Source organism: Scyliorhinus canicula, chromosome 1 (assembly GCF_902713615.1).
Source record: "Scyliorhinus canicula chromosome 1, sScyCan1.1, whole genome shotgun sequence".
Lineage (NCBI taxonomy): Eukaryota > Metazoa > Chordata > Chondrichthyes > Carcharhiniformes > Scyliorhinidae > Scyliorhinus > Scyliorhinus canicula.
The window spans coordinates 237,890,567-237,916,531 of NC_052146.1; the positions used below are offsets into that span (position 1 = coordinate 237,890,567).

At 48.3% G+C, this 25,965-nt stretch overlaps 1 protein-coding gene across 3 annotated transcripts in view; it reads left to right on the plus strand.

Annotated features, from left to right (window-relative positions):
• Nucleotides 1–11,199, plus strand: part of LOC119972701 (clathrin heavy chain linker domain-containing protein 1-like) — a 132,504-nt gene extending 121,305 nt beyond the window's left edge. For 2 of the 3 annotated variants that reach the window (XM_038809828.1, XM_038809849.1), the window contains 2 exons: nt 3,469–3,648; nt 10,580–11,199. In XM_038809828.1, the coding sequence (XP_038665756.1) occupies nt 3,469–3,648; nt 10,580–10,788 (389 nt within the window). In that variant the 3' untranslated portion in view covers nt 10,789–11,199. Of the gene's footprint in view, nt 1–3,468; nt 3,649–4,644; nt 5,398–10,579 lie in introns of those variants that run through there. The other variant, XM_038809839.1, reaches the window with a different exon arrangement.
• The last annotated feature ends 14,766 nt before the right edge of the window (nt 11,200–25,965 follow it).

Sequence of the window (25,965 nt, forward strand, 5' to 3'; positions counted from 1 at the left end):
TTTCAGACTGCTCAGTGAACACACATGACCGTTTGACCGGCCCATTCAGCCCCCTTACATTCCACGTGACCAGCCTTGTCGGGCTGCTCCCCACCCCCTCACCTGCCAATCACCCATATCCCTTTTTGGGCCAATCCCTGGCCCATGTCACGCGACCCTCCAGGTCCACTCTCGGATGTCCACCGTCATCGATCCTTTTCAAACTGCGCCACCTGCTCCGGGTGACAGACGACATGCGGCCACACCCTTGTCAGCAACACTCTCCTCTCTCCCCCACACTTAAAATATCAGCATCAACCCCCCCCCCCCCCCCCCCCCCCCCCCCCCAACCCGCCTTCCTCCTGGCAACTTCCCACCTCACTGCTGTTAACTAGCCCGCCTAGGTAATATGGTGGCCCCCACCCGAGGCCTCCAACTTCCCTGTCCCCCTAATTCCCCTCCCCATCCATGCCCCCCTAATGAGCAACAAAAGGTGCACTTACCCTCAATGTTTCCCCCACGCAAAGCCTGACCTCCAGAAACCCCGCCATCAAAAACTCTTCAGCGAGAAAGGTTTTCAAGAAACAAGCGCACAATCAAACTCCTCCAAAGTTCCATGTCCTCACTCTCTCCCCAGTCCATTGTCTCTCATGAACTCCATTACCTCTTCTGGCATGCCAAAATAGTACTCACGCTTCTGGAAAGTCACCCAGAGGCGGGCCGGGTGCAGCAGCCCGAATTTCACCCCCTTTTAAAGAGGGCAGCCTCGACCTGGTTAAACCCGCTCTCCTCTTCACCAGTTCTTCTCCGGGTCCTGCAGCTCATTCCCTTCCCAGGGGCACCTCTTTGTCTGCCTCACCCTTTAGAAGATCTTCTACTTATCCAGTAAGCAATGTAACCACACCACCATCGCCCTTGGCGGCTCTCCCACCTGCGGCCTCCACATCAGCACCTTGCGCGCTTGGCCAACCTCCAGGGGTTGGCCAAAGGTCCCCTTCACAATCAACCCCTCCAACATTTTGACCACATACGTGCCAGCCTCCGCACTTTCAATGCCTTCAGGCATCCCCATAATCCTCAGGTTTTGTCTTCTGGAGCGATTCTCCAGATCCTCCACCTTCTCCTTCAGCCTCTTTTGAGTCTCCGCATCACCCCCACCTTGGCCATCAATGAGGTCAAATGCTCCTCATGCTCCACCATTGCCTCCTCTACTTTCTGAATCGCCCGGCCCTGGGACTCTAGCCTCTGCTCCACTCTCTTTTTAAATTTAGTATACCCAATTCATTTTTTTCTAATTAAGGGGCAATTTAGCGTGTCCAAACCACCTACCCTGCACATCTTTGGGTTGGGAGCGAAACCCATGCAAACGCTGGGAGAGTGTGCAAACCCCACACAGTCAGTAACTCAGAGCCGGGATCAAACTGGGATCGCAGTGCCGTGGGGCAACAATGCTAACCACTGCGCCACCATGCTGCCCCTGCTCCATTCTCTCGATCCCAACTTAATCGGTTCCACCACGTGGCTAGGTCTTCCAGGGCCTCCTTCCTCTGCTGATAGAACCTTCCATTTAGGAACTCTTGTCAGCTGTCCCATTGACCACTGGGCGGGCAGGGCAGCTCCCTTGCCCTCCACCATCTTATCCTGTGGCACACCACAAAGACTCTCCTGGTCCAGCAGCTCTTTTCTTCTTGCTCCACTCATAATTCGTGGATCCCTCCACCAGCCACACCAGAGGAGTAAAACCTTCCACAGGTACACTGCAACTCTTGCCGTCAAATACTTCACCCTTCGGACGAGGAAAAGACCAAAAAATACTACCTTGAGCGGAGCCACCAAATGTGCGACTGCTAACTCCATGGCCACCACCGGAAGTCCAGCTTGGTTCACACTGCCAGGATTTACAGCCTCTTCTGGTGGGTAGGTACAGAGGCATTAATGGTGGTCCAAGGGCTACCAATGTCTTTTAAGTGAATGAATCTCACTGAAATTAGCACCAGAGGTCCCTGGCAGGTGCATCGTGGCAGCTACAGGAGGTCAGCCTTGTAGGGTTTGGACCTGAGAATAGTGTTTTCAACAAAATATTACAAATATTTCATTTGTTTGACCAGTTATGACAGTCAATGCTTCCCCGGTTTTCTACCTGTGCTCTGTAAATTTGCTGCATAATTGTCATTAGGAGGAATTTTAGGGTGAATTATTCTTCCCCCCCCTATGGAGAATTGTCTGATTTTTGTATTCCCTTTCCATCCCCATCCAAACAACCTGACTCAAACTGGAAGTCAAGCCCTGAAATTGCTAAGGATTTACTCCACCACATTTTTGCCAGCTGAGTGTAACCACAATCCACTTTTTCTCCAAGCTGGGCACTGCACCCCAAATCCCAGGAATGTGGCTTTCGTGTGCCTGCAAAGACGCATCAGTGGTGCCCACATCATACCACCAACCGGAATGGTGGAATGCCACTGTTATGACCCCCACGGTGGTCACGGGGTATGGACCCAGTTCCCTCCACGGAATTTTAAATTCCCTGGTAATGGGACGGGGCTTCCCCTTTAACGAGGGGAGCCCTCATAGAATAGAAACCCCGGCCTGGGTGCAGGTCGAGAGGGAGATCCTTTGGGAAGTGGGGAGTTATTGTGTATAGAGAATAAACCAGAACTGTTGCATCCAACTTACCGTTCCATGTGTATTCACTCTGCGCAGATTCTACTGCTACCATATTGCTCCATTCATGGAGAGCAGGTTCAAGGAAGTGCCCAAAATAAATCTCTTCAAAAATTTTGCTCTCACTATAACAAGTTGTTGTCACTGGAAAGAGAATGGATCCCCTTTGCATTCAATTTCCTTTTTGGGTGGAGTTTGGGTCCTTTATACAAGTTCAGTATAACTCACAGTAGGGCTTATGTGCAAGGTTGAATTTACTGGAGAAGTGCAGGAACTCTCTCCCCTTCAGATTAAGGACATGGGTGAAAGATCTGCCCATGGCTATTTCCCACCCCACTTCTCACCACTAGAATTTAAACAGCCCATATAAATGGATAGAATCCTAGTACAGATTCTCGACCCAAGTTCCTCAGAAATCCAAACTTACCTCATGTTCCTTGTAAGGGATTTTGAACTACAGTGATTTGAGGAACGTGAATTTGATCTCTTGCCACACTATTAGAGCCATTTTTGTTTACAGCTGAGAAGAAGACAATTCAACCTTTTGCCTCTGTGCCAACTTGTACCGAGAGCAAATCAAAACTAATCATCTGTTCTCCCGTATCCCTGAATTTTCCTCTGCTTCAAAGGTTTTATGTATTCTTCCTATAAAAGTTGCAGAAGTTTCTGTTGCAAAATAATCAGGGGTTGAAATTCATCTCAGCCAATGGCGTATTCCTTGATATATTCTTTTGCATGTTGGTCCAATCTCTAGTTTGATGTGCTACCAGTCTGCCTTGTGTTGACCCTTTGTAATGTCTTGTTTTTGGATTGTTTTTCTCCAAGATGATTATTTATTCTTGTTGAGCAAGTGCCCAAGTACAGAGCTTATTCAGTGTCTGACCCATGGCTGGAATGGAAATCCAGCAGTTCTCTCCACCGGGACTGCAATATTGTGGCTGATATCAAATGATCCCAAGGAAGTTGGATTTCATCTTCTGAAGGAAGTCTGTGATTCTGGTCAAGGTAAGCACATTCATTTAACTCATTTAACATATTAAAACATACCAAGGCATTTCACGAAACAGAAATTGACACTGAGAAAAAAGATAATGGGACAACTTACACAAAGCTTCAACAAAGTGAGAGGTGATAGGGAATGTCTTGAAAAGAGAGACATTTAGGGAGGGAATTCCACAGCCTTGGAGATAAATGGCTGGATACTTGGCCGTCAGTGGTGATGAAATGGAAATGGGAGGTGCACAAGAAGCCAGGTTAGAAGACCACAAAGGATGTGGATTTTAAAATTTATCTGTTGCTGGGACAGGGGCCAGCACATGTCAACAAACACAGGGGGCGGGATTCTCCATTTCTGAGACTAAGTGCTGGATTCTCTGATTCTGTGGCTATGTCCGCAGGATTCCAGCGTAAAAACGGCCGATCGCTGAATGCGATTTTGGCATCAGCGTTCGGAGAACCCAACCCTAAGTGTTGACGCCAACACAGAATTCGTGGACATTCCCGACAGCCACACCAGGACCTATTCTGCTACTGCTAAGGGGCTAGCACCGGCATGGTGCCAGATTCGCCGGTTTCGTGATTGACACTCAGAAGGCTGACAAGCTGCAGCCGCATATACACACTTCACTCCCCATACACACCATCCCAGCCAACAAAATGGCAGCAAGGTGAGTGGCACCAAGGTTTGCGGACACAGAACTCAAGTCCCTCTTGGATGCCATGGAGGAGAGGAGGATGACCCTGTACCCCAGTGTGGTAGTCGCCACTGATGGATTGTACTGTATATATGGGTTTTACGATAAGGCCCCTGTACTACAGGTACGGGGTTAGATCCCTGCCTGCTGGCTCCGCCCAGTAGGCGGAGTATAAATATGTGTGCTCTCCATACAGCAGCCATTTTGTCAGCTGCTGTAGGAGGCCACACATCTTTGTGTAATAAAGCCTCGATTACATTCTACTCTCGTCTCATCGTAATTGATAGTTCATCAATTTATTACACAGAGATTTTTCAGAGATGGACCTCCGCATCAAGCTGGATCGCCAGTAGCTGTATCCTCAAGCAGAGAACACCAAAAAAGACTTTGAATATTGGCTAGCCTGTTTTGAAGCATACATCAGGTCTGCGCCAGACCCAATCCCAGAAGCACAGAAACTCCAGATTCTGTACACGCGGCTGACCTCCAACGTTTTCCCCTCGTCCAGGACGCGCCAACCTACACAGAAGCCATGGCGCTACTCCAGGAGAATTACGCTCAGCGGACCAACAAAATCTACGCCAGGCATCTCCTATCCACACGGCGCCAACTTCTTATTGAGTCTGTGGAAGATTTCTGGCATTTCCTGCGAGAGGCTGTTTCGGCCACTGAACATTCAAACCTGCTGATGAGAGACTCGTTCGTTATGGGCATAGAGTCTGACTACATCCGCCAGCGCCTCTTAGAAGGGGCCACGCTTGACCTCACGGCGACCAAAAAACTAGCGCTCTCACTTATGGTTGCCTCATGCAACGTACAGACCTATGCCCCGACCCCGCGGCCCATCCCCCTATGCATCGTGGACCCTTCCGATGGCCACCCCATCATGGACCCCATCAGCGACCGCCCCCAGCCAACCAACCAACCTGCGGACAGCCAAAACACCCCTGGCAGCGCTGCCCGGCGCGGAGCGCGCTCTGCAAGGCCTGTGGCAAGAAGGGACATTTCGCTGCAGTGTGCCTGGCCCGCTCAATCACCGCTATTGTCCTGGCATCCCCCACGTGCAGCCAGTGGGCGCCGCCATCTTCCCCTCCTCGGACCACGTGCGGCCAGTGGGCACCGCCATCTTCCCCTCCTCGGACCACGTGCGGCCGCCATCTTGCTCTACTCACAACACATGCAACCCGCGGGGGCCGCCATCTTGCCTTCCCCAGGACACGTGCGGCCCGTGGGCGGCGCCATCTTACCCGCCTCAGGACCCCTGCCCGTTGAGTACCTCATCTGGCCGCTCATCGCCTGCAAACGCCGACGGCCAGCCGCGTCTCGCCTCGGTCATGATTGACCAGTCTCGACCGCACAACCTCGCGACCGCTTCGACAAAGGTGAAGGTTGACAAGCACGAGATATCCTGCCTTCTGGACTCCGGGAGCACTGAGAGCTTCATCCACCCTGATACGGTAAGGCACTGCTCCCTCGCGGTACATCCCGTTAACCAGAGAATCTCCCTGGTCTCCAGATCCCACTCCGTGGCGATCCGAGGGTACTGCATCGCCACCCTCACCGTCGAGGGCATAGAGTTCAGCGGCTTCCGCCTCTACGTCCTCCCCAACCTCTGCGCTGCCTTGCTAATCGGCCTGGACTTCCAGTGCAACCTCCAGAGACTAACCCTGAAATTTGGTGGGTCCTTACCACCCCTTACTGTTTGCGGCCTCGCGACCCTTAAGGTCGACCCGCCTTCCCTTTTTGCAAACTTAACCCCGGGTTGCAAACTCGTCGCCACCAGGAGCAGACGGTACAGCGCCCAGGACAGGACCTTCATCAGGTCTGAGGTCCAGCGACTGCTGCGGGAAGGTATTATCGAGGCCAGCAACAGCCCCTGGAGAGCCCAAGTGGTAGTGGTGAAAACCGGGGAGAAAAACAGGATGGTCGTTGACTACAGTCAGAGCATCAACCGGTATACGCAGCTCGACGCGTATCCCCTCCCACGCATATCTGATATGGTCAATCAGATTGCACAATACCGGGTCTTCTCGACAGTGGACCTGAAATCAGCCTACCACCAGCTCCCCATCCGTAAGGCGGACCGCCCATACACTGCGTTCGAAGCAGACGGCCGCCTTTACCATTTCCTTTTGGTTCCCTTCGGCGTCACCAACGGGGTCTCGGTCTTCCAACGGGAGATGGACCGAATGGTTTACCGGTATGGACTGCAGGCCACTTTTCCGTACCTGGACAACGTCACCATCTGCAGCCATGACCAGCAGGACCACAACGCTAACCTTTTCAAATTTCTCCACACCGCCACTCTCCTCAACCTCACTTACAACAAGGAGAAGTGCGTTCAGCACGAACCGATTAGCCATCCTCGGCTATGTGGTTCAGAACGGAGTTCTAGGGCCCTACCCTGATCGCATGAGCCCCCTCATGGAACTTCCCCTCACCTACAGTCCCAAGGCCCTCAAATGAAGCCTGGAGTTCTTTTCAATATTACGCCCAGTGGGTCCCAAACTATGCGGACAAGGCCCACCTACTCATTCAATCCACCGTTTCCCACTGACGTCCGAGGCTCATCAGGCCTTCGACCGTATCAAGGCTGACATCGCCAAGGCCGCGATGCACGCAGTCGATGAGACGCTCCCCTTCCAAGTCGAGAGCGATGCATCAGACGTCGCTCTGGCCGCCATCCTCAACCAGGCAGGCAGGCTCGTGGCATTCTTTTCCCGCACCCTCCAGGCCTCTGAAATTCGGCACTCCTCCGTCGAAAAGGAGACCCAAGCGATCGTTGAAGCTGCAGTCACCACTGATGTATTGTACTGTATACATGGGTTTTACGGTAAGGCCCCTGTACTACAGGTATGGGGTAGATCCCTGCCTGCTGGTTCCGCCCAGTAGGCAGAGTATAAATATGTGTGCTCTCCGTACAGCAGCCATTTTGTTAGCTGCTGTAGGAGGCCACACATCTCAGTGTAATAAAGCCTCGATTACTTCTACTCTCATCTCATCATAATTGATAGTGCATCACCCGGCCTGGGAAGGAGGCTGCCAGCTGCTGCCATTTGCCGTGCCTGGGCACAGATGGCCAAAGCTGACAATGCTGACTTCTGGGAATCAGGGAAAAGCCGACATGTTAGCACGGTGCATACCTCCCTGCCCAACCAGGTCCAACGGGCTACATGGTGGCCCTGATTGGCACTGCAGGTTCTACCCCCGCATGTCCCCCACCCATCCCTGCACTCATGGTTCCGTTGGTGGCCGGCAACGTGGGGGCCTCTGGCCTTGGCGCCTGTCCCTGATGCCAGGGTTACTGTCGGCTGGCATTGTCCTTGCCAGGGGTATACTATGTGGCCCCTGCCCACTGCCCCGAGAGGGGCTACTGCGGGCATTACCCTGAGTGGGCCGCCGGCATATGGCGACTGAGTGGGGGGGGGGGGGGGGGGGATGGCAGAGGGTGGAGTGGCATATAATCGGTGCCAATCTGCAGAACCAGGGGCCATGGTGGGTGGTCAGTGGGTGCGCAGCAAGATGGCTGCCTTGCAGGCCGCAGTAATGGCAGTCTGGGATTGGACACTGCCCCAGTCTCCTGGGGTCACCCAGGCCACTTGGCCTGTCCTCCATCACTCTCCCTCCCCCGGCCCTGGAAGGGCTCCCCCCCACCCCAGCTGGCCCAGCCAATGCCGATCCAGCAGCCCACAGTTGCTCCTCTCTGTGTCCTACCTCCTTCCTCTCTCTCTCCCTCAACCATGAGGCTGATTTCACGATTTTTAAAAGCACAAGTGAACTCGGGATCTCATCGGGAACTCAGCCCATCTGAGGAGGATAATCACGGAGACCTCGGAGAATACTAAGTCAGGCTTGCTAATGATATGCAAATGGTGTTTACTGTACGTGCGTTAGAATTAGAATTAGAATTAGAACAGTACAGCACAGAACAGGCCCTTCGGCCCTCGATGTTGTGCCGAACAATGATCACCCTACTTAAACCCACGTAACCCGTATACCCATAACCCAACAATCCCCCCATTAACCTTACACTACGGGCAATTTAGCATGGCCAATCCACCTAACCCGCACATCTTTGGACTGTGGGAGGAAACCGGAGCACCCGGAGGAAACCCACGCACACACAGGGAGGACGTGCAGACTCCACGCAGACAGTGACCCAGCCGGGAATCGAACCTGGGACCCTGGAGCTGTGAAGCATTGATGCTAACCACCATGCTACCGTGAGGACCACATTGACGCTGCTGTCGAAGTGACAAATCGCACCCGCTGCGATTTTGCCATCTGAACCTATTCTCCGCCCAATCGTGTTTCCCGATTCGGCGTCAGCCAACGGAGAATCCCGCCCAGGATCTTGAATGAATCAGACTTGGCCTGAATTAAGATAAAGCAACAGAGTTTGGAAAACTTAAGTTTGTGGTGGTTGAAAGATCGGAGACAGATGAGGAAAACATTGGATTAGTCGAGTCTGAAGGTGACAAAGGTTTGAATGAAAGTTTCAGCAGCAAATGTGCTGTGTTGAGTCAGAGAGAAAGTCGCCGCAATTTTGCGCCCTCGTTCACCGCAAACGCAAATGGCGACGTGGCTGCAAAATATCATCAGAATCGTAAATCGAGAATCGTAAATCGGGAATCTCACCGGCAAGATCTCATTTTCTGATTCTCCCCGCACCCCGCCAGTGACATTACGAGGTTTCTGCCCAGAAACGTTGGGAACCTCATTTAAGTAAATTATAACGTAATTAAAGGGCATCCCACCATATGTTCCCCCACATTGGGATATCCCCCGTTACGTTAGCAAGGTTTACAACAAGTCTTTAAAAAGGGGTACCCGGTGGAGTGAATCCGTCGGGGGGTGCACAAGTAAGTATAGCCCGTGGGGGAGAGAGACATGTCCAAGCAGTACCCTAGCACTGCACTGACACTGCCCCCTGGCAGCCTGGCATAACCCCTTCCATTTTCAGAATCCAGAGTCAAATTGAACAGCATTGATGTTTCTATAATGGAGCTCCCAAAACCAATGTGTTTTGTGCAAAGTTATAATTGCTTGTTTATTCTTCTATTCTATATGCCATTTATAAAATCAAAAATGCTGTTGCGTTTTATAGCTTTATTAACCGAGTATGACACTTACAGGAATTATACATTCAAACACTTAGGCCTGATATTCCCAGGTTTACCATTGCTCAAGACCAAACATCCTATCCCGACTTCCACACACATAACCATGGAAGGATTCTGGTGCCTTCCGGAGCCCATCAGTGGCAGCTGCAGGCTTGAGCCATTCTGTCCTGTAAGATGGAGTGGCATCCTCCAAGGATTCAAATGGACAGAATTATTTTTTTCATCTCTTGAGCTTTGATTGGAACCACTCCAAATGGGGAAGAAAGGTTTTTGCAACTTCTGATACCCTGCTGGCATGGGGAGAGTGGTGATGGATCTGCCTATAATGGCCCACACCCAATCTAAATTTAACAGTTTGCTCGAATGAGGCATAATGAGTATAGAAACAAGACAGCTCAAAGATCTGACATTATGATGAATTCCAGGAGAGAGGGATGCACAGTAGGTTAAAGTTTTTTTTTCAATTCACTTTAATGTCGATACAGAAATTCATTTTGGTACGTTGCTCATTTATTAAAATTATGTATAAATAAATTATAACAATAAAAGAAAGAAAATTACAGCATCACAGAGTTTTAACTTTAATCAAAATATATCGAGAAAGAAAAACAAAGAATTTTTGAAAAAGCATTAAAAAAGCTAAAATGAAGAACAATCTGAAATCCGCAGCACCACCATGAAGCAGATTTTTTAATGAAATATTGAGTAGTATAGACTAAAGTTTTGAATGTAAGGCTGGATGAAGGTACAGTGTAGAGTGGAACTCAGACATAGAGGGATTGGTAAATAAGTACAAGTGGTTTGAATTCAGTCTTTTGGCACAGAGAACCAGTGAAGGTCATAGAAAATCAGAGTAATGAAAAAGCATCACTTCCTGAAGGGCAATGTGGAAGTTTTAAGGAAGATAGATTTTGTGTATAGAGAATTTTTGAAAGCCATCAGGGGCCTTCTATGGATATGAATTCTGTCTACCGAGGAAATTGAGGGCCACAATAACGAGGACCAGATTTCCACCTAATTTCCTTGTTTCTGGTACAATGTAGTAAATTTAATAGTGATATCAATGTTGTGGAAAAATGATTAAGACTAAACCATTATTATAATCATGTACATACTTAGGTGCTCTGGAACAGGTCATCCTGAATGACATTTACTGTACACTGGACGATTGGCAAGAGATTGCGGATACATGCAAGACTCATAACCACAATGCATTGGCTGACAGCATTTTTACTGTGCTCACATCACAAGAAGGAGGAACAGTAATAATGATTACAGCTGATGATGACAACGATGGTGCAAGATTAACAGAACATGTTTTGTTGTAGCTCAGACTTTCACTGAGGATTTACCGGGTTTGTACTTCACTTGAAACAATGCATGTTTTATAGCTTTCCAGCTAAAAGATGAATAATTTACTGAGATGGTCATTTTTAAACTCTTTAGTTTTATACATTGCAGCTTATCACATACTCAGGGCATGTTGGAATGCTTTATAATCAATGGGTTACTTTTGAAATGTTATGTTTGAAAACACTACAGACAATTTGTACACAGCAAGACTCGATAAACAGTAAATAAATGAATAACCAGCTAATCAGTTTCTTTTAAGTGGTGGATAAAGCATGAATGTTGCCCAAAACATTAAGAGAAGTCCCTTCTGTTTGAGTAATGCCATAGGATCTTGTACATTTACTTGAATAAATAAAGGGAATTGCAGTTTAAGTTCTCATCCAAAACGTGGCATTTCTTACAATGCAGCACTTCCTCAGTACTATACTGTAGCAAGGTTATGTTAAATGGTACATCTACTCAAAATCCTCTCTCATAGAAGTAAGCGTGGTACTAACTGAACCAAGTTCACATTTATCTGATAAAATATATTTTTCTTTTTAAACTGTAATGTTTCTTGATATCCAGTGTTGCTGTACATTAGGCACCAACATCTCACATGCTGGGATCTATTAGATGGAGACACAGAGAGCATGCAGGAGTACAGTCAATGAAGCATCTATGGTATTGTGGACCTGTGCACACATTGTGAATTTCATTAAACTTTAATGTCACTAAATTATCCAATTGACATTTGTCACTTTAAAAAATATATAAATTTAGAGTTCCCAATTATTTTTTTCCAATTAAGGGGCAATTTAGTGTGGCCAATCCACCTAGCCTGCACATCTTTGGATTGTGGGGGCGAAACCCATGCAAACACTGGGAAAATGTGCAAACTCCACACAGACAGTGACCCAGAGCCAGGATCAAACCTTGGCACCATGAGGCAGCAATGCTAACCACTGCACCACCGTGCCGCCCCGATACTCATCACTGACCCAGAAGAAAACAACCCACAAAGATTTAATGATTGCTGTGGCACAGGCTTCCCTTTTCCAACAGCAGTTTAAATCTGGTGCCAAGTAAAGAGATCTCCAGGTATCCTACAGTAGTGATTTCAACAAGCGGGGGAAACAGCCAATCAATGAAATATTCTCAAAGACAGCAAACCAGAAAGTTAAAAGTACACAATTCCTTCAGTTTTCATTTACATTTTCCAATAGTGAAATAAATGATCAGTATTGGATTAAAGTAAAAATGAAAATATTATATATTCTTTTTATAAATTTAAAGTACCCAATTCTATTTTTCCAATTAAGGGGCAATTTAGTGTGGCCATTCCACCTAGCCTGCACATTTTTAAGTTTTGGGGGTGAGATCCACGCAGACACAGGGAGAATGTGCAAATCCACATGGACAGTGCCCCAGGGCCGGGGTCGAATCCAGGTCCTCGGCGCCATGAGGCAGCAGTGCTAACCACTACATCACCAAAATGAAAATATTATAACTGATCTTTAAAAATCAAACTGTGTAGAATTCTATTATAATGGTATTTCACTAGATAAAATCAACTTTTCAAAGTCAGTGAGGGTATTTCTGGTAATTTTGAACTGAGTATGCTGTTGTGTTCTGTGATACCACCATTGTAATGATGTACACAGAACATATAGTTGTTTAACTAGGAAGATGATTTATTAACAAACACGTGGAAAGTTAACACAGGAACTATAATACAGACAAAGGCTACTAGATGAATTCAGTGAGCCTAAGTGCAACTATCCTGTCGTACGTCTTAATATCAACTGCCGGTATCTCAAGTCACGTAATAGATCTCTATCGCTAGCAGCTGGTTGGAGGTCGCATTGCTAACTATATATAGAACTGTGCACAGGCATATCACCACATCTCCATTCCTTTGGAACTGTTAACATGTATATTCAAATATAACTATGTCTTACAAAAACCATGATCTGCATTATCATTTTACACATGTCATCTATACAGATACAACTGTGCCTCACACAACATGATATGCCTGATGAACGTGTCCTTGTTGCACAGTTTATTGGACATTCATGATGACATCGCCTCGTTGGTCTTCTGAGCTTTTATCAGCTGCTCGATGTCGCTTTAACTTCCGGAAGACTGGTTTTCTTGCAGGTCTTTTTTGTCTTATCAGCTTGTTTGTCTTTTTTTTAATACATTTAGAGTACCCAATCCATTTTTCCAAAGAAGGGGCAATTTAGCGTGGCCAGTCCACCTAGCCTGCACATCTTTGGGTCGTGGGGGCGAAACCCACGCAAACACGGAGAGGATTGTTTGGCCTTTTGACGCGATCTGCTCGGAAGACTGTTGTTTTTGCTCATTTTCTTTGTATTATAAGCTTGTTCAACCCTCGACCGAGATGCTTCTTGCTGCATCGTCATGTGCTTTTGGGCCTGTCAACCGCATTGCCGATGTCCTCTTCCTCAGTACCACGGGTGCGACCCACGGTATCCTCCATTCTCCTCTTTGTTATTTTTTTTTAAACAAACATTTTATTAAGGCATTTATGGTTTTCTAACAACAAAAGATTCAACTACAAATGTAAACATAATTCAGTGCATAACACACCCCCAACCAACAACCATACCCCGCCAACTTGGCCTATACACACACTCCCCACCCCACTCTCCCTTCTCTTCCTCTTCCTTTCCATGGGAGGGATCCACTAACCGCCTCTTTTTCTTTTTTGCTTTGGTGGCACCCATCATGTCGCTGGACTGCGCCATAGCACAGTGGGATAACTAGCTGGCTTGCAATGCAGAACAATGCCAGCAGTGCGGGTTCAATCCCCGTACTGGCCTCCCCGAACAGGTGCCAGAATGTGGCGGCTTGGGGCTTTTCACAGTAACTTCATTGAAACCTACTTATGACAATAAGTGATTATTATTATTATTATTATTAGTTGTTTGTATATCACCTGCTGTGCAGGCTGACCCTGTGTTTTCTGCCCCCATAGCTGCATTCGGAGCCTTGCTGGACCGATGTGTTTTGGTTGATCAATGGGTGTGACCAAATGCTGAGTTGCATGTCCATCACCTGGTGAAATGCCCAGTGTCGGCATGTTTATGGATGGTTGTGTGGTCGCAATCAAGTCTGCAACTTCAGGAGCAGTCTGCAAAGCCTCACACTCTGGTGTCTGGGCTGAATCAACATTCCCAAAGTTAGATGCTGCTCCTTTGTTTTGTGTTTGAGCCCCAATTGGTGGTTCATCCTCACTTGATATGATGATGCATGTGTCGTTTGCTGAGGAGCTGATTGGTTGCTCATCCTCACAGGTGGGTCACGGAGTTGTGGCCAACACAGGCTAACTTGCGGACTCTTTGCTCTGCCCGCATCCAATTGTCTCACACCATGCATTATCTGTCCCCCCAGAAGTAGGCAGCCCTCAACCCTCGGGAGCGGAAGAAGACTGGTAGGGGCCCGATGGACTTATGGCCCCCCACCTTCACGGAGCAGAAGGCATTGGACCTGACAGAGCTGGCAGTTACAGAGGCGGAGGTCGGCATGGGACAACCAAGTGAGCCCCAAATGTGTTGCAATGTCATAATGGCACATGAGTTCCCCCCCCCCCCCCCCCCCCCCACCACACACACACACACACACATCACGCCTATCTGCGATGTCCATATAGGTCTTGTATTGTGCCTTGCAGGGTCACCACCTGATGATGTGGGACCATCCCCGTGACCACCTGGTGACATGGTTGCCCTGTCTGGGATCTCTAGGATCTCTGGGATCCTGCCCCCAGCCGCAACCCCACAAAAAAACAGAGTACATGTCCGTGGACGCCACCGACTTCTTGTCACGCCCCCACCAACCCCAAGACACTCACCTTGGTTGGGCACTGTAGTGAAGAGGCTCCTGGGACACTATCCGATGCACACCACACACATGCAAGGGTACATCAGGTGGAGGTAGGAACCCCTGAGGGGTGGACAGTCGGAGGGCGGCCCAATCCCAAGCACTAACTGCCATCCAGACGGGTCTAGTTCTTCTGGAAAAGGTGATCCCATCAATGTTAGAGATGCAGTCGCAGAGCCGGGGACTTCATGAGGGTTTGTCAGCAACCATCCAGCTCCTGCAGGTGCAGTTAGAGGAGTCCAACCGCCTGCAGGAGCAGCAGATGGTGCCGACAATGACACATGCCAACACCGCACGGGTGGACGCCTTGGGTGCGAAGGCAATGGTCATGGGCCAGGATGTCCAAGGCTTGTGGCACAGTGTGCGGGTGGTGGCTGAGGCATAGATCAGAGTAGCCATGTCACAGGCAGCCATGTACCAGTGCCACATGAATGTGGCACTTCAAAGCATGACCCAGTCACAACGGGCCATGGCTGCGAGCGTGGAGAGCATCGGCCTGGTGCTGGCTGACCTAAGCCAGTCCCAGAGACATATGGCACAGTCCCAGATGAACCTGGCTTGGTCACTGGATGAGGTGGCACAGTCGCTGAATGACGTGGCCCAGTCCCAGAGGGACATTACACAGTCCCAGAGAGACAGTAGACCAGTCTCTGTGCTCCATGGCCACTAGCATGAAGGCCCTGGTTGAGATGAGAGCGGGCCTCCAAGACTGGCAGCGCCACGCAACAGCGGATCCCCTGGAGCTCGCTCTGGCTGTGCCCCTGTCCCGAGTGGCTCAGGTGCCATTAGGTACCCTGAGGGGGGAGGTGATGGGGTTCGTGCCGGTGACACCCGCAGGGGCAGTGCCAGGACACTGCAGCGCCTCTGAATCCCCCCACCTGTCCCAGGCGCATCCAATGGGCAGAGGGCTGAACAGGATGGCACCAGGCCACCTGTGACACCCCAGAAGACGGTCGGGCCCATCCAGGCTCAGTTGCTCCAGAGGACGGCCGCCAAAGGGGGCCCAGGTCACAGGGCGGGATACACAGCAGGCCGCCTCTACGGCTGATGTATAGCCTGGGGAACCATCTCCGAAGGAGTCTTAGGACATGTAACGTTAGGAAGACAGACGCCAGTTACTTTGGCATGGGTGCAATACACAGGACAGCATTAGGGGTTAGGGCACAGTTATTGTACATAGCACTGTCACAAATAAACACCTGTTCACTGATGTTCTGAACTGCCTCGGCCCTCCATCAGAAGGGTGTGAGGGATGGGCTGGATGACCATGCGACATTGCAGAGGGCATGCCGGATATTGGTGTGGGAGAGTGTGTGGAAAGCCGGCGGTGTGGCATGCAGGTGTTGGAGGACAGCACAGGGCAGGGGCCCCAGGGCAGTCAGTGGTATACCCAGTGGCCACTCTCGGAGGCTACAGGGACCTGGACCAGAGATTCACCAGCGCCGTGTGGTAGGGCCTACCCGATGTGTGATCAATCGATGAGTCAGCTGGGGTCTGAGGTTCCCTAGGGGAATGGCCTGGGGGCTTGGGGGGCACCTATAGGGCCGGTGGCACTCTGCACATTTACGGGATACAGTGGGCAGTCAGTGGAGTGCACAGCCAATTGGCTGTCTTGCAGGCCGCAGCAATGACAGCCCAGACACCCTGGTCCCGGGGTATACACCCCAAGTCCACAGCCCATCTTCTGGTCACCCCCGCAACTCGATCCGGACCTGGCAGATGCCCTCCCCTACAGCCCGCAATGGGCCGAAGTCCTGCCGCTGACAGGCCAATCCCGCCGACGTGGTTTAAACCACCTCTGTGCTGGCGGGATTGGCGGCGCGAGCGGGCCCCCGGGGTCCTGGGGGGGGGGCGCGGGGCGATCGGACCCCGGGGGTGCCCTCACGGTGGCCTGGCCCGCGATCGGGGCCCACCGATCGGCAGGCGGGCCAGTGCCGTGGGGGCACTCTTTTTCTTCCACTGCCGCCACGGCCTCCACCATGGCGGAGGTGGAAGAGACCCCCTCCACCGCGCATGCGCTGGTGGTGACGTCAGCAGCCGCTGACGCTCTGGCGCATGTGCCGACCGACGAAGGCCTTTCGGCCAGCCCCGATGCCGGCCGGCGTAGCGCCAAAGGCTGTTGGTGCCATCGGCGGTGCAGGAGCCACTCCGGCGCGGGCCTAGCCCCTAAAGGTGCGGAGAAGTCTGCACCTTTGGGGAGGCCCAACGCCGGAGTGGTTGGCGCCACTTTGCTACGCCGGGTAGGGGAGAATTTTGCCCCTGAGTTGAGGGGATTATTCGATAAGGAGCAATTGTGTAACTAGGCCTATATTCCATGGAGTTTAGAAGAATCGAGTTGATCTGATTGAAGTCCATATGATTCTTAAGGGTCTTGACAGAGTTTAACCATTTAGTAGAACTAGAATAAGAAATGTCTTCACTCAAAAGGTTTTGAATTTTTAGAAATCTTTTCCCCAGTAGCTGGACGGTCAGTCATCGAGTATATTCAAGACTCTTTGATAGCTTTTTGGGTACTAAGAATATAAAGGAATATGGGAGTAGTGCAGGAGGGTAGAGTGAAGGGGAAGATCAGCCATAATCTTGTTCAATGGAAGAATAGGCTTGAAGGACCAACTGGTCTACCGTATAGCCTATTCGGAAGTGTAGGAAGATGGCCTTTTGAAACCACACTATCATGATTCTACAAAATCTATGTGTTAACAATTAATTTCATGGGCAGCATGATGGCGCAGTGGTTAGCACTGCTGCCTCACGTCGCCGAGGACCCGGGTTCGATCCCAGCCCAGTTCACTGTCCGTGTGGAGATTGCATGTTCTCCCTGTGTCTGCGTGGGCCTCACCCCCACAATGCAAAATGATGTGCAGGTTAGGTGGATTGGCCATGCCAAATTTCCCCTTAATTGGGAAAAAAAGAATTGGGAATTACTCTAAATTTATTTAAAAATCACTACAGACTTCCTTACATTTCAAAAGAAATTTGAAGAATTATATGTACTAGTACCAAAACATCATTCCAGTTAAAGACATATGTCAAATTGAGCAAATGGTGCCAAAGTTGTCGGCTAGACACTATCCAAATGTGAAGAATGGCCAATGTACATTCCTATCATGTCACATTTTGTATTCGAAAATTCTCACCATGTAATAGTTGTATAGGTGCTTGCACCATCAAAGGAACAGCTGGCAGGTTGTCTGTGCGCCAACACTGCATTATTGCCCCTTGTGTCTCAGAGGGGAATAAATGCTTTCAGGTGAGGAGAGGGGAGAAACATGGAATAGAGCAAATAAAGAAGAAAAAATGGTGCCAATGCTATTTAATTGTTTTCTAATCACAAATGTTGTTTTCCTCTTTTCACCTAGGTTAGTATTATTAGGTGGTAGGAAAGTGGCACTGATGTGGTTTGCATAGTGTAAAAAGGATTTTAAAAAATGTTTACTTTAATATCCCTTCTCAATGATAAAGTAAGAGTAACACAGATTTGTTTTTTCTTGGAGTCTCCTGACCTATTAGTGTTGTCGGATTTGGGAGAACAATCTCTTTTGTTTGGGGAATTTTATTTGGTGCTGAAGAGCTAAAATGAAGCAGCAGAAGTAATTAAAAAGTGATTTATTTATAATAATATTTCTCTTTTATTCATCTTTAAAGCAAGTTAGCATCAGATGAACCAAGACTTTATTTTTAGAGCAACAACTTTTCTCTTATTTTTACAAGATAATATTTCACATCAAGATTGTTTCTTAATTTCTTTGTGATTTCATTATCAGACTTAAAAATCCTCTAACATGCTGCACAGATGGTACAGAGAAATAGATATGATGATTTTTTTTTTCACACTGTTCACAGCTTTTTTGTTTAAGGGCTGAGAAGAAACAGCTTCATTGCTTATACAGCACTTATTTTATTCTGTACCACATACATTCTAATTTTAAACACATTTGAATATTTCAAGTTGCATTTGTTTCTAACCTTTGCAATCATTAAAAAAAGGCATGGAAGTGGTCCATTATGGGCAATAATTTCTGTGTCGCTGCTACCTTTAGAGCCCTGACAATTCTAGTCTTATTTTCCTGCTCATTCTTTGTACCCTTTAATATTTTTCTTCAAATATTTGTCTAACTTTCTTTTAAATATTATGGTTGGTACAGTTCAATACTCACATGTGGTAATCATAGAACCATCACAGAATCATAGAATTTACCGTGCAGAAGGAGGCCATTCAGCCCATCAAGTCTGCACCGGCCCTTGGAAAGAGCACCCTACCTAAGCCCATACCTCCACCCTATCCCCACACCCTATCCCCGTAACCCCACCTAACCTTTTTTGGACATTAAGGGCAATTTAGCGTAGCCAATCCACCTAACCTGCACATCTTTGGAATGTGGGAGGAAACCGGAGCACCCGGAGGAAATCCACGAAAACACGGAGAGAACGTGCAGACTCAGCACAGACAGTGACCCAAGCCGGGAATCGAACCTGGGACCCTGGAGCTGTGAAGCAACTGTGCTAACCACTATGCTACTGTGCTTTCCATATTCTATTAACCTTTTACACAAAAACATTTCTTCTAACCTTCTTTATGCTTGCAGCACAAATCCTAAACTAACCATCCTTGTTCCAGTTAAACATAGCTTTGTATTTCCAAACTTCAATCATACCTGTATCCTTTCATCTATTGTCATCCTCAAGAGTCAAAATAGGTCGCCTATTGACATTTGCACATTGTTCAATCAGAACAATAATTCAACTGACTTTTAATGCCCATTCCTGGGTATCCTGGCCATTCTGAAACTTGTGAAGGCAAAACGAGAACACAACAGTAATTTAGGGAGTTTCAATCAATCTCATAGAAATACTGGATTAAGTCAGTACTCATATCAGCTCTCTTACCAGCGAATGAGAAAGGATTTATTCATAAGACTTTTGCTAAGAGGTTATTTTCAATACTTCAGAGGTTTACTCAATTACACCAAGATAGTAGGCAATTTGGCTACTTCAGTTTAAACCTCAGATGAGGATCGACATGACCACCAGAAGCAAGGACCTGCTGTACAGAACCTGGACAACAGAGATGGCAGCAGGGAACAAAGAACAATACAGCACAAGAACAGGCCCTTCGGCCCTCCAAGCCTGCGCCGATCAAGTGTACTATCTGGGCCAACCACCTGTATCCTTCTATACCCCGTCTGTTCATGTGCCTATCCAGATAAGTCTTAAAGGTCGTTAATGTATCTGCCTCAACCACCTCACTTGGCAGTGCATTCCAGGTCACCACCGCCCTGTGTAAAAAACTTTCCACTCACATCTCCGCTGAACCTTTCCCCTCTCGCCTTGAACTTGTGTCTCCTTGTAACTGTCATTTCCACCCTGGGAAAAAGCCTCCAACTGTTCACCCTATATATACCTCTAATAATTTTATTAAACTTCTATCATGTCAACCCTCAGCCTCCGTCTCTCTAGGGAGCACAATCCCAGTTTATTCAATCTCTCCTCATAGCTAATACCCTTCATACCAGACAACATCCTGGTAAACCTTTTCTGTACTCTCCCCAAAGCCTCCACGTCCTTCTGATAGTGCGGTGACCAGAATTGGGCACAGTATTCCAAATGCAGCCTAACCAACGTTCAATATAACTAACATAATTTTTGAGCTTTTATACTCGATACCCCGTCCGATAAAGGCAAGCATGCCAGATGCTTTCTTCACTGCCATTTCCACCTGTGCTGCCACTTTTAAGGATCTGTGGACCTACATGCCCAGATCACTGTGTCTCTATGCTCCTGATGGTTCTGCCATCAAGGAGCTGGTTTAGCACACTGGACTAAATCGCTGGCTTTTAAAGCAGACCAAGGCAAGCCAGCAGCACAGTTCAATTCCCGTACCAGCCTCCCCGAACAGGCGATGGAATGTGGTGACTAGGGGCTTTTCACAGTAACTTCATTGAAGCCTACTCGTGACAATAAGCGATTTTCATTTCATTTCATTTTTTTTCATTTATTTTATAGCTCCCATCTGAATTGGATCTACCAAAATGCATCACCTCGCATTTGTCCGGGTTAAATTCCATTTTCCATTTCTCTGCCCAATTTTGCAGCCTATCTATATCCTGTTGTATTCTCAGACAATCTTCATCACTATCCGCAATTCCTGTAATCTTAGTATCTTGCTAATCCGACCCGCTATGTTTTCTTCCAAGTCATTTATATATATTACAAAGAGCAGAGGTCCCAGTATTGATCCCTGCGAAACACCACTTGTCACAGACCTCTATTCGGAAAAAGACCCTTCCACTGCTACCCTCTGTCTTCTATGGCCAAGCCAGTTCTGAATCCATCCAGGTAGTTCACCCCTGACCTCATGTGATTTCATCTTTTTCACCAGCCTGCCATGAGGGACCTTATCAAATGCTTGACTAAAGTCCATGTAGCCAACATCCACAGCCCTTCCCTCATCAATCATTTTTGTCACCTCCTCAAAAAATTCAATTAAATTTGTGAGACATGACCTCCCTCGTACAAAACCATGCTGTCTGTCGCTAACAAGACCATTCACTTCCACATGTGCATAGATCCTATCTATGAGAATCTTTTCCAACAACTTCACTATCACTGACGTTAAGCTCACTGGCTTATAATTACCCAGATTATCCTTGCAACTCTTCTTAAATAACGGTACAACATTGGCTATTCTCCAATCCTCTGGGATCTCACCTGTGGCCAATGAGGACACAAAGATTTCTGTCAGAGGCCCAGCGATTTCATCTCTTGCCTCCCTCAGTAATCTGGGAAAGATGCCAACTGGCCCTGGGGATTTGTCTACCCTAATGCTTTTTAACACACCTGATAATTCCTCCCTCATAATGACGACCTGTTCTAAAGTGTTTACACATCCCTCTGGGACACTGCCAATCAACGTGTCCCTCTCTTTTGTGAATACCGATGCAAAATATTCATTAAGGACCTCACCTACTTCCTCTCGTTCTACATGTAATTGCCCTCCTTTGTCCTTGAGTGGACCAACTCTCTCTCTAGCTACCCTCTTGTTCCTAATATACATATATAATGCCTTGGGATTCTCCTTAATCCTGTCTGCCAAGGACATTTTGTGTCCCCTTTTTGCCCTCCTAACTCCCTGCTTGAGCTCTTTCCTACTTTCCTGTTATTCCTAAAGTGCTTCATCTGTTTTTAGTTGCCTGTTCCTCACATATGCATCTTTTTTCTTTTTGACAAGATTCTCAATTTCCCTGGTCATCCATGGTTCCCGAATCCTGCCTTTCCTGTCCTTCCTTTTTATCGGCACATGCCTGTCCTGCACTCCCATCAACTGCTCCTTAAAAGACTCCCACATTCCAAATGTGGATTTACCCTCAAACAGCCTCTCACAGACAACAGAGAAGAGGAGGAGCACAGGTGGAAGCAGCACAGAGGAGTGTAACTTGCAGAAGGCACTACCCAAAAGTCTAATAATAATAATCTTTATTGTCACAAATAGGCTTACATTAACACTGTAATGAAGTTACTGTGAAAAGCCCCTAGTCGCCACATTCCGGCACCTGTTCGGGTACACAGAGGGAGAATTCAGAATGTCCAATTCACCTAACAAGCACGACTTTCAGAACTTGTGAGAGGAAACTGGAGCACCCGGAGGAAACCCACGCACACACAAGGAGAATGTGCAGACTCCATGCAGACAGTGACGCAAGCCAGGAATTGAACCTGGGACCCTGGCGTGTGAAGCAACAGTGCTACCCACTGTGCTACCATGCTGCCCTGAGTGGACAGGTTGAGGCTGAAGTCCTTGACATGTCCGAATAGCAGTGTCTCAGAAGGTTTAGGTAATGGCAGACTTATGTTTAGTTTAGTGGATGTGGGTATTGCTGGCAAAGCCAGCATTTATTGCCTATTCATAATGCAAAAATAAACAAAAGTCTGAGGACAAGCACTACCAGATTCAAAAACAGCTTCTTCCTCGCTGTTACCAGACTCCTAAACCACTTTCACATGGACTGATCTGATCTCTTCACACATCTTCTCTACTGAGTAGTACTACACTCCTGTATGCTTCACCTGATGCCTGTGTCTATGTATTTGCAGTGTGTATTTTATGTTTGCCCTATGCCTTTTAATGTATGGAATGATCTATCTGAACTGTAGGCAGAACAATACTTTTCACTGTACCTCGGTACACGTGACAATAAATAAATCCAATCCAATCCAATTGCCCTAGGGGTTTTATCTGCCAACTAGTGATCTAGTTTGTTTAGAGTGATGTTACTTTCATTTTGTTACCCTGATTTTCCAGAGGAACAAATTTTGACTTGAGGGATCCTTATCAACTCCGCATGGTCTCTGATCACTGACCGCACCTCTCATAGAATTCCTTGTCTGCCAAAAGCCCCAAATCTACCTTCCATCCCGGCCTCTGTTCCTGCCTCAAGCTAAGTCTAACCTCCAGCTAGTGTGACACATGATCTGAGATCACGATTCCCATGTTTTCCGTCCCACCACCCCCACCAACACTGCTGGGCTCACTGCAAAAAGTTCCATTCTGGAGTATACCTTGTACACATGCGAGAAGAAGGAGTGCTCCCTTTCCCTCCACAGATCCGCTATTCCCATCTTTTCCGTAAATCCTCCCAGCTCCTTCGCCATCCTCAACCTTCCCATTGACTTAGGGCTCTGATGTGACCATCAATTCACACAAGACGATTAGTACGATTAGTAGAACTGAACAGTGGTTTTAATAAGCTAGATCTGTGCCTGCCTGCGACTGCTCTGTACTGAGTGCCGCCTACAGGCTGCAGATTTATATACCACCTCTGAGGGGGTGGAACCACAGGCGGAGCCCACAAGAGCATCAACTTAATACAATACAATACAGTGGCGAATTGTAGTAGCAATACGTTCACCACAGGCTCGACCTGTCCATCCTTGGTACCAGCACACATTTAAAATCACTCCCCATAATCAACTGATGAGTGTCCAGGTCTGGAATCCCTCCCAGCACCTCCTTCACAAATTGCACGTCATCCCAATTTGACGAGTAAATGCTCACCGGTGTCCCCTCCAACAACCCGGTCCCTATCACGTATCCCCACACCAGATGCATGAAGATCCAAGACCTCTTCACCGGCCCGTTCAATACCTGTACATTCCACATTACGGACCTTACTGGGGGCTTGTGCCTCTATTCCTCTCTACTGTCCGCCATCATCCCCTTCCAATTCTGCCCCCTTTAATTTTGCCCTAAACTGGGACCATCCAAGATGGCCTCCTTCTCCGCCCATGACCGCGCTCCTACTCCAACATTATCACGTTGCATCCCCCCTCCCATCCCCACCCCCACTTGGCCAAGTCCTGTGACCACCTCACCCACCTAACTTCCGTGACTTGCAAAGTTGCCCCGGGAGCCCCACCTCCGCTTCCAGTGCCACCACCCGATCACTGTGGTCTGACATCACCCTCTCCATCTCCTAGATCTGTGATGCCTGTGCCTCCAGGCATTTCCCAACTCTGTCCATCGAGCCGTTCAGGGGTGTTACTGCTCCCTCGATGGTCTTCGATCGGTCTTCCTGCATCTCCGTTCGCTGCTGGCGGAACTCCTCTCTGATGAACGCCATCAGCTTCTCCATCTGGGGTTTTCTCATTTGCGACAATCCTTTCCCCTCCGCCATCTTTCCAATTGCTGCTGCGCCACAGGTCTCCTCCAGTTCCTTGGCCAGGTATTTAATCTTCTTCTGCCGAGTCTGATAACCAGCAGACATGCCACACCGCTGGGAACGTCTCCTCCACACCTTCAGCTACGCTTTCCTGTTGAATTTCCTCCGCTTTCAGGTAAAAAGAGCTCAAATATACATCTTTGAGCCAGAGCTGCCCTGTGTGCCATCACTCACTCCATGGCTACCACCGGCAGTGAGAGTCTATATCAGAGTCACACTGTCAGGCCTTTCCATCATCCAGTTTAAGGTAGCAAACATATCATCCAGAGTTTGCTAAATTTGTACAGACACAGTTGTTGGGAGCATTGGTGTTCCATGGAGTTGACGACTCTATCCATGCAAGAACACATAATTATAATGTCCTGCACAATCAGCTCCATTCATGTTTGAGGCAGATACCTCCATTCTCTCTGCAGTTGCCATCATTGTGCTTGGGAGGCAACTTTCATTGTCTGCTGCTGAATTATTCCTCTTCAACAACAACCCCTGAGGTACAACCTCTCCATTCAACTGAGCCGAGATTGGAGAGATATTTGTTCTCCAACATGGAAAGACCCTCCATCGCTGTCCATGCCACCTCTACTCACTTGTGAAGTGTAAGTGAGCAAGTGAAAATACTGCTGTTTATACGATCTCTCCAAGTGTGAGTTTGTGAACTGATGCATGTGACTGTGTCCAGGAGGACTGGGCTCCACCAACGAATCATTGTTGCCAACCTCCACCAACTTATGCTGCATGGATGAAAGTCCTGCTGAAGATCAAAGGCATGAATTAGTACTGTTAAAGTAAAATTGTTGCAACCTATTGTGAGGATGGTCATTCATTGTTGAAGTCAAGTCAATATGAATTAGTGCCAACTTCTGGTGGCAGCCATGAGCTGAGTTTTCATGAAAAGTGGCTCTCGCATGAAATCTTCCACCACGACCGTTTAACCCCCAGAAATGGGCACCAAAAATACCTCCAATCCCCCAGTCTAACCCCTATCAACTGCACTGACAAGAATGGGAAAAAGTCAGCTGCCCAGTCGGAAAGCCAACAAAGATGAGGCGAGGAAGCTTCAGCCTCAGAGCTGGCAGCCAAATGCAGTGGCACGGAACCAGGAAGGGCCATTTCACAGAGCTCCTGGTGCAGACAAAAGTGCTGATGGACAAGTTTAGGGCCTTCATCACCTCCAAGCTCCAGAGACACAGGGAGGAGCTGAAGAAACACCTCCAGGCAGCCATCGAGAAAGCAGTGGAAGCTCCCACGGCCCCCATGAGGGAGGCAATGGTCAAGATGGAGCAGAGGTTAGAGGCCATGGGGACAGCGCCAAGAGACGTCGAGAAGTCTGACATGGACCAACGGGACCGAATCGTGGCACTTGAGGCCAAGGTGGCAAGCCTGATCAGAACCTAGAAGGGGCTGAAGGAAAAAGTCGACAGCCAGCAGAACAGATCGCGTCAACAGAACTTGAGCATTGTGGGGCTGCTGGAAGAAATGGAGGGGAGGAACCCAACAGAGTATGTAGTGGCGATGCTTGGGAAGCTGGTCGGCGAGGAGGGCTTCTCC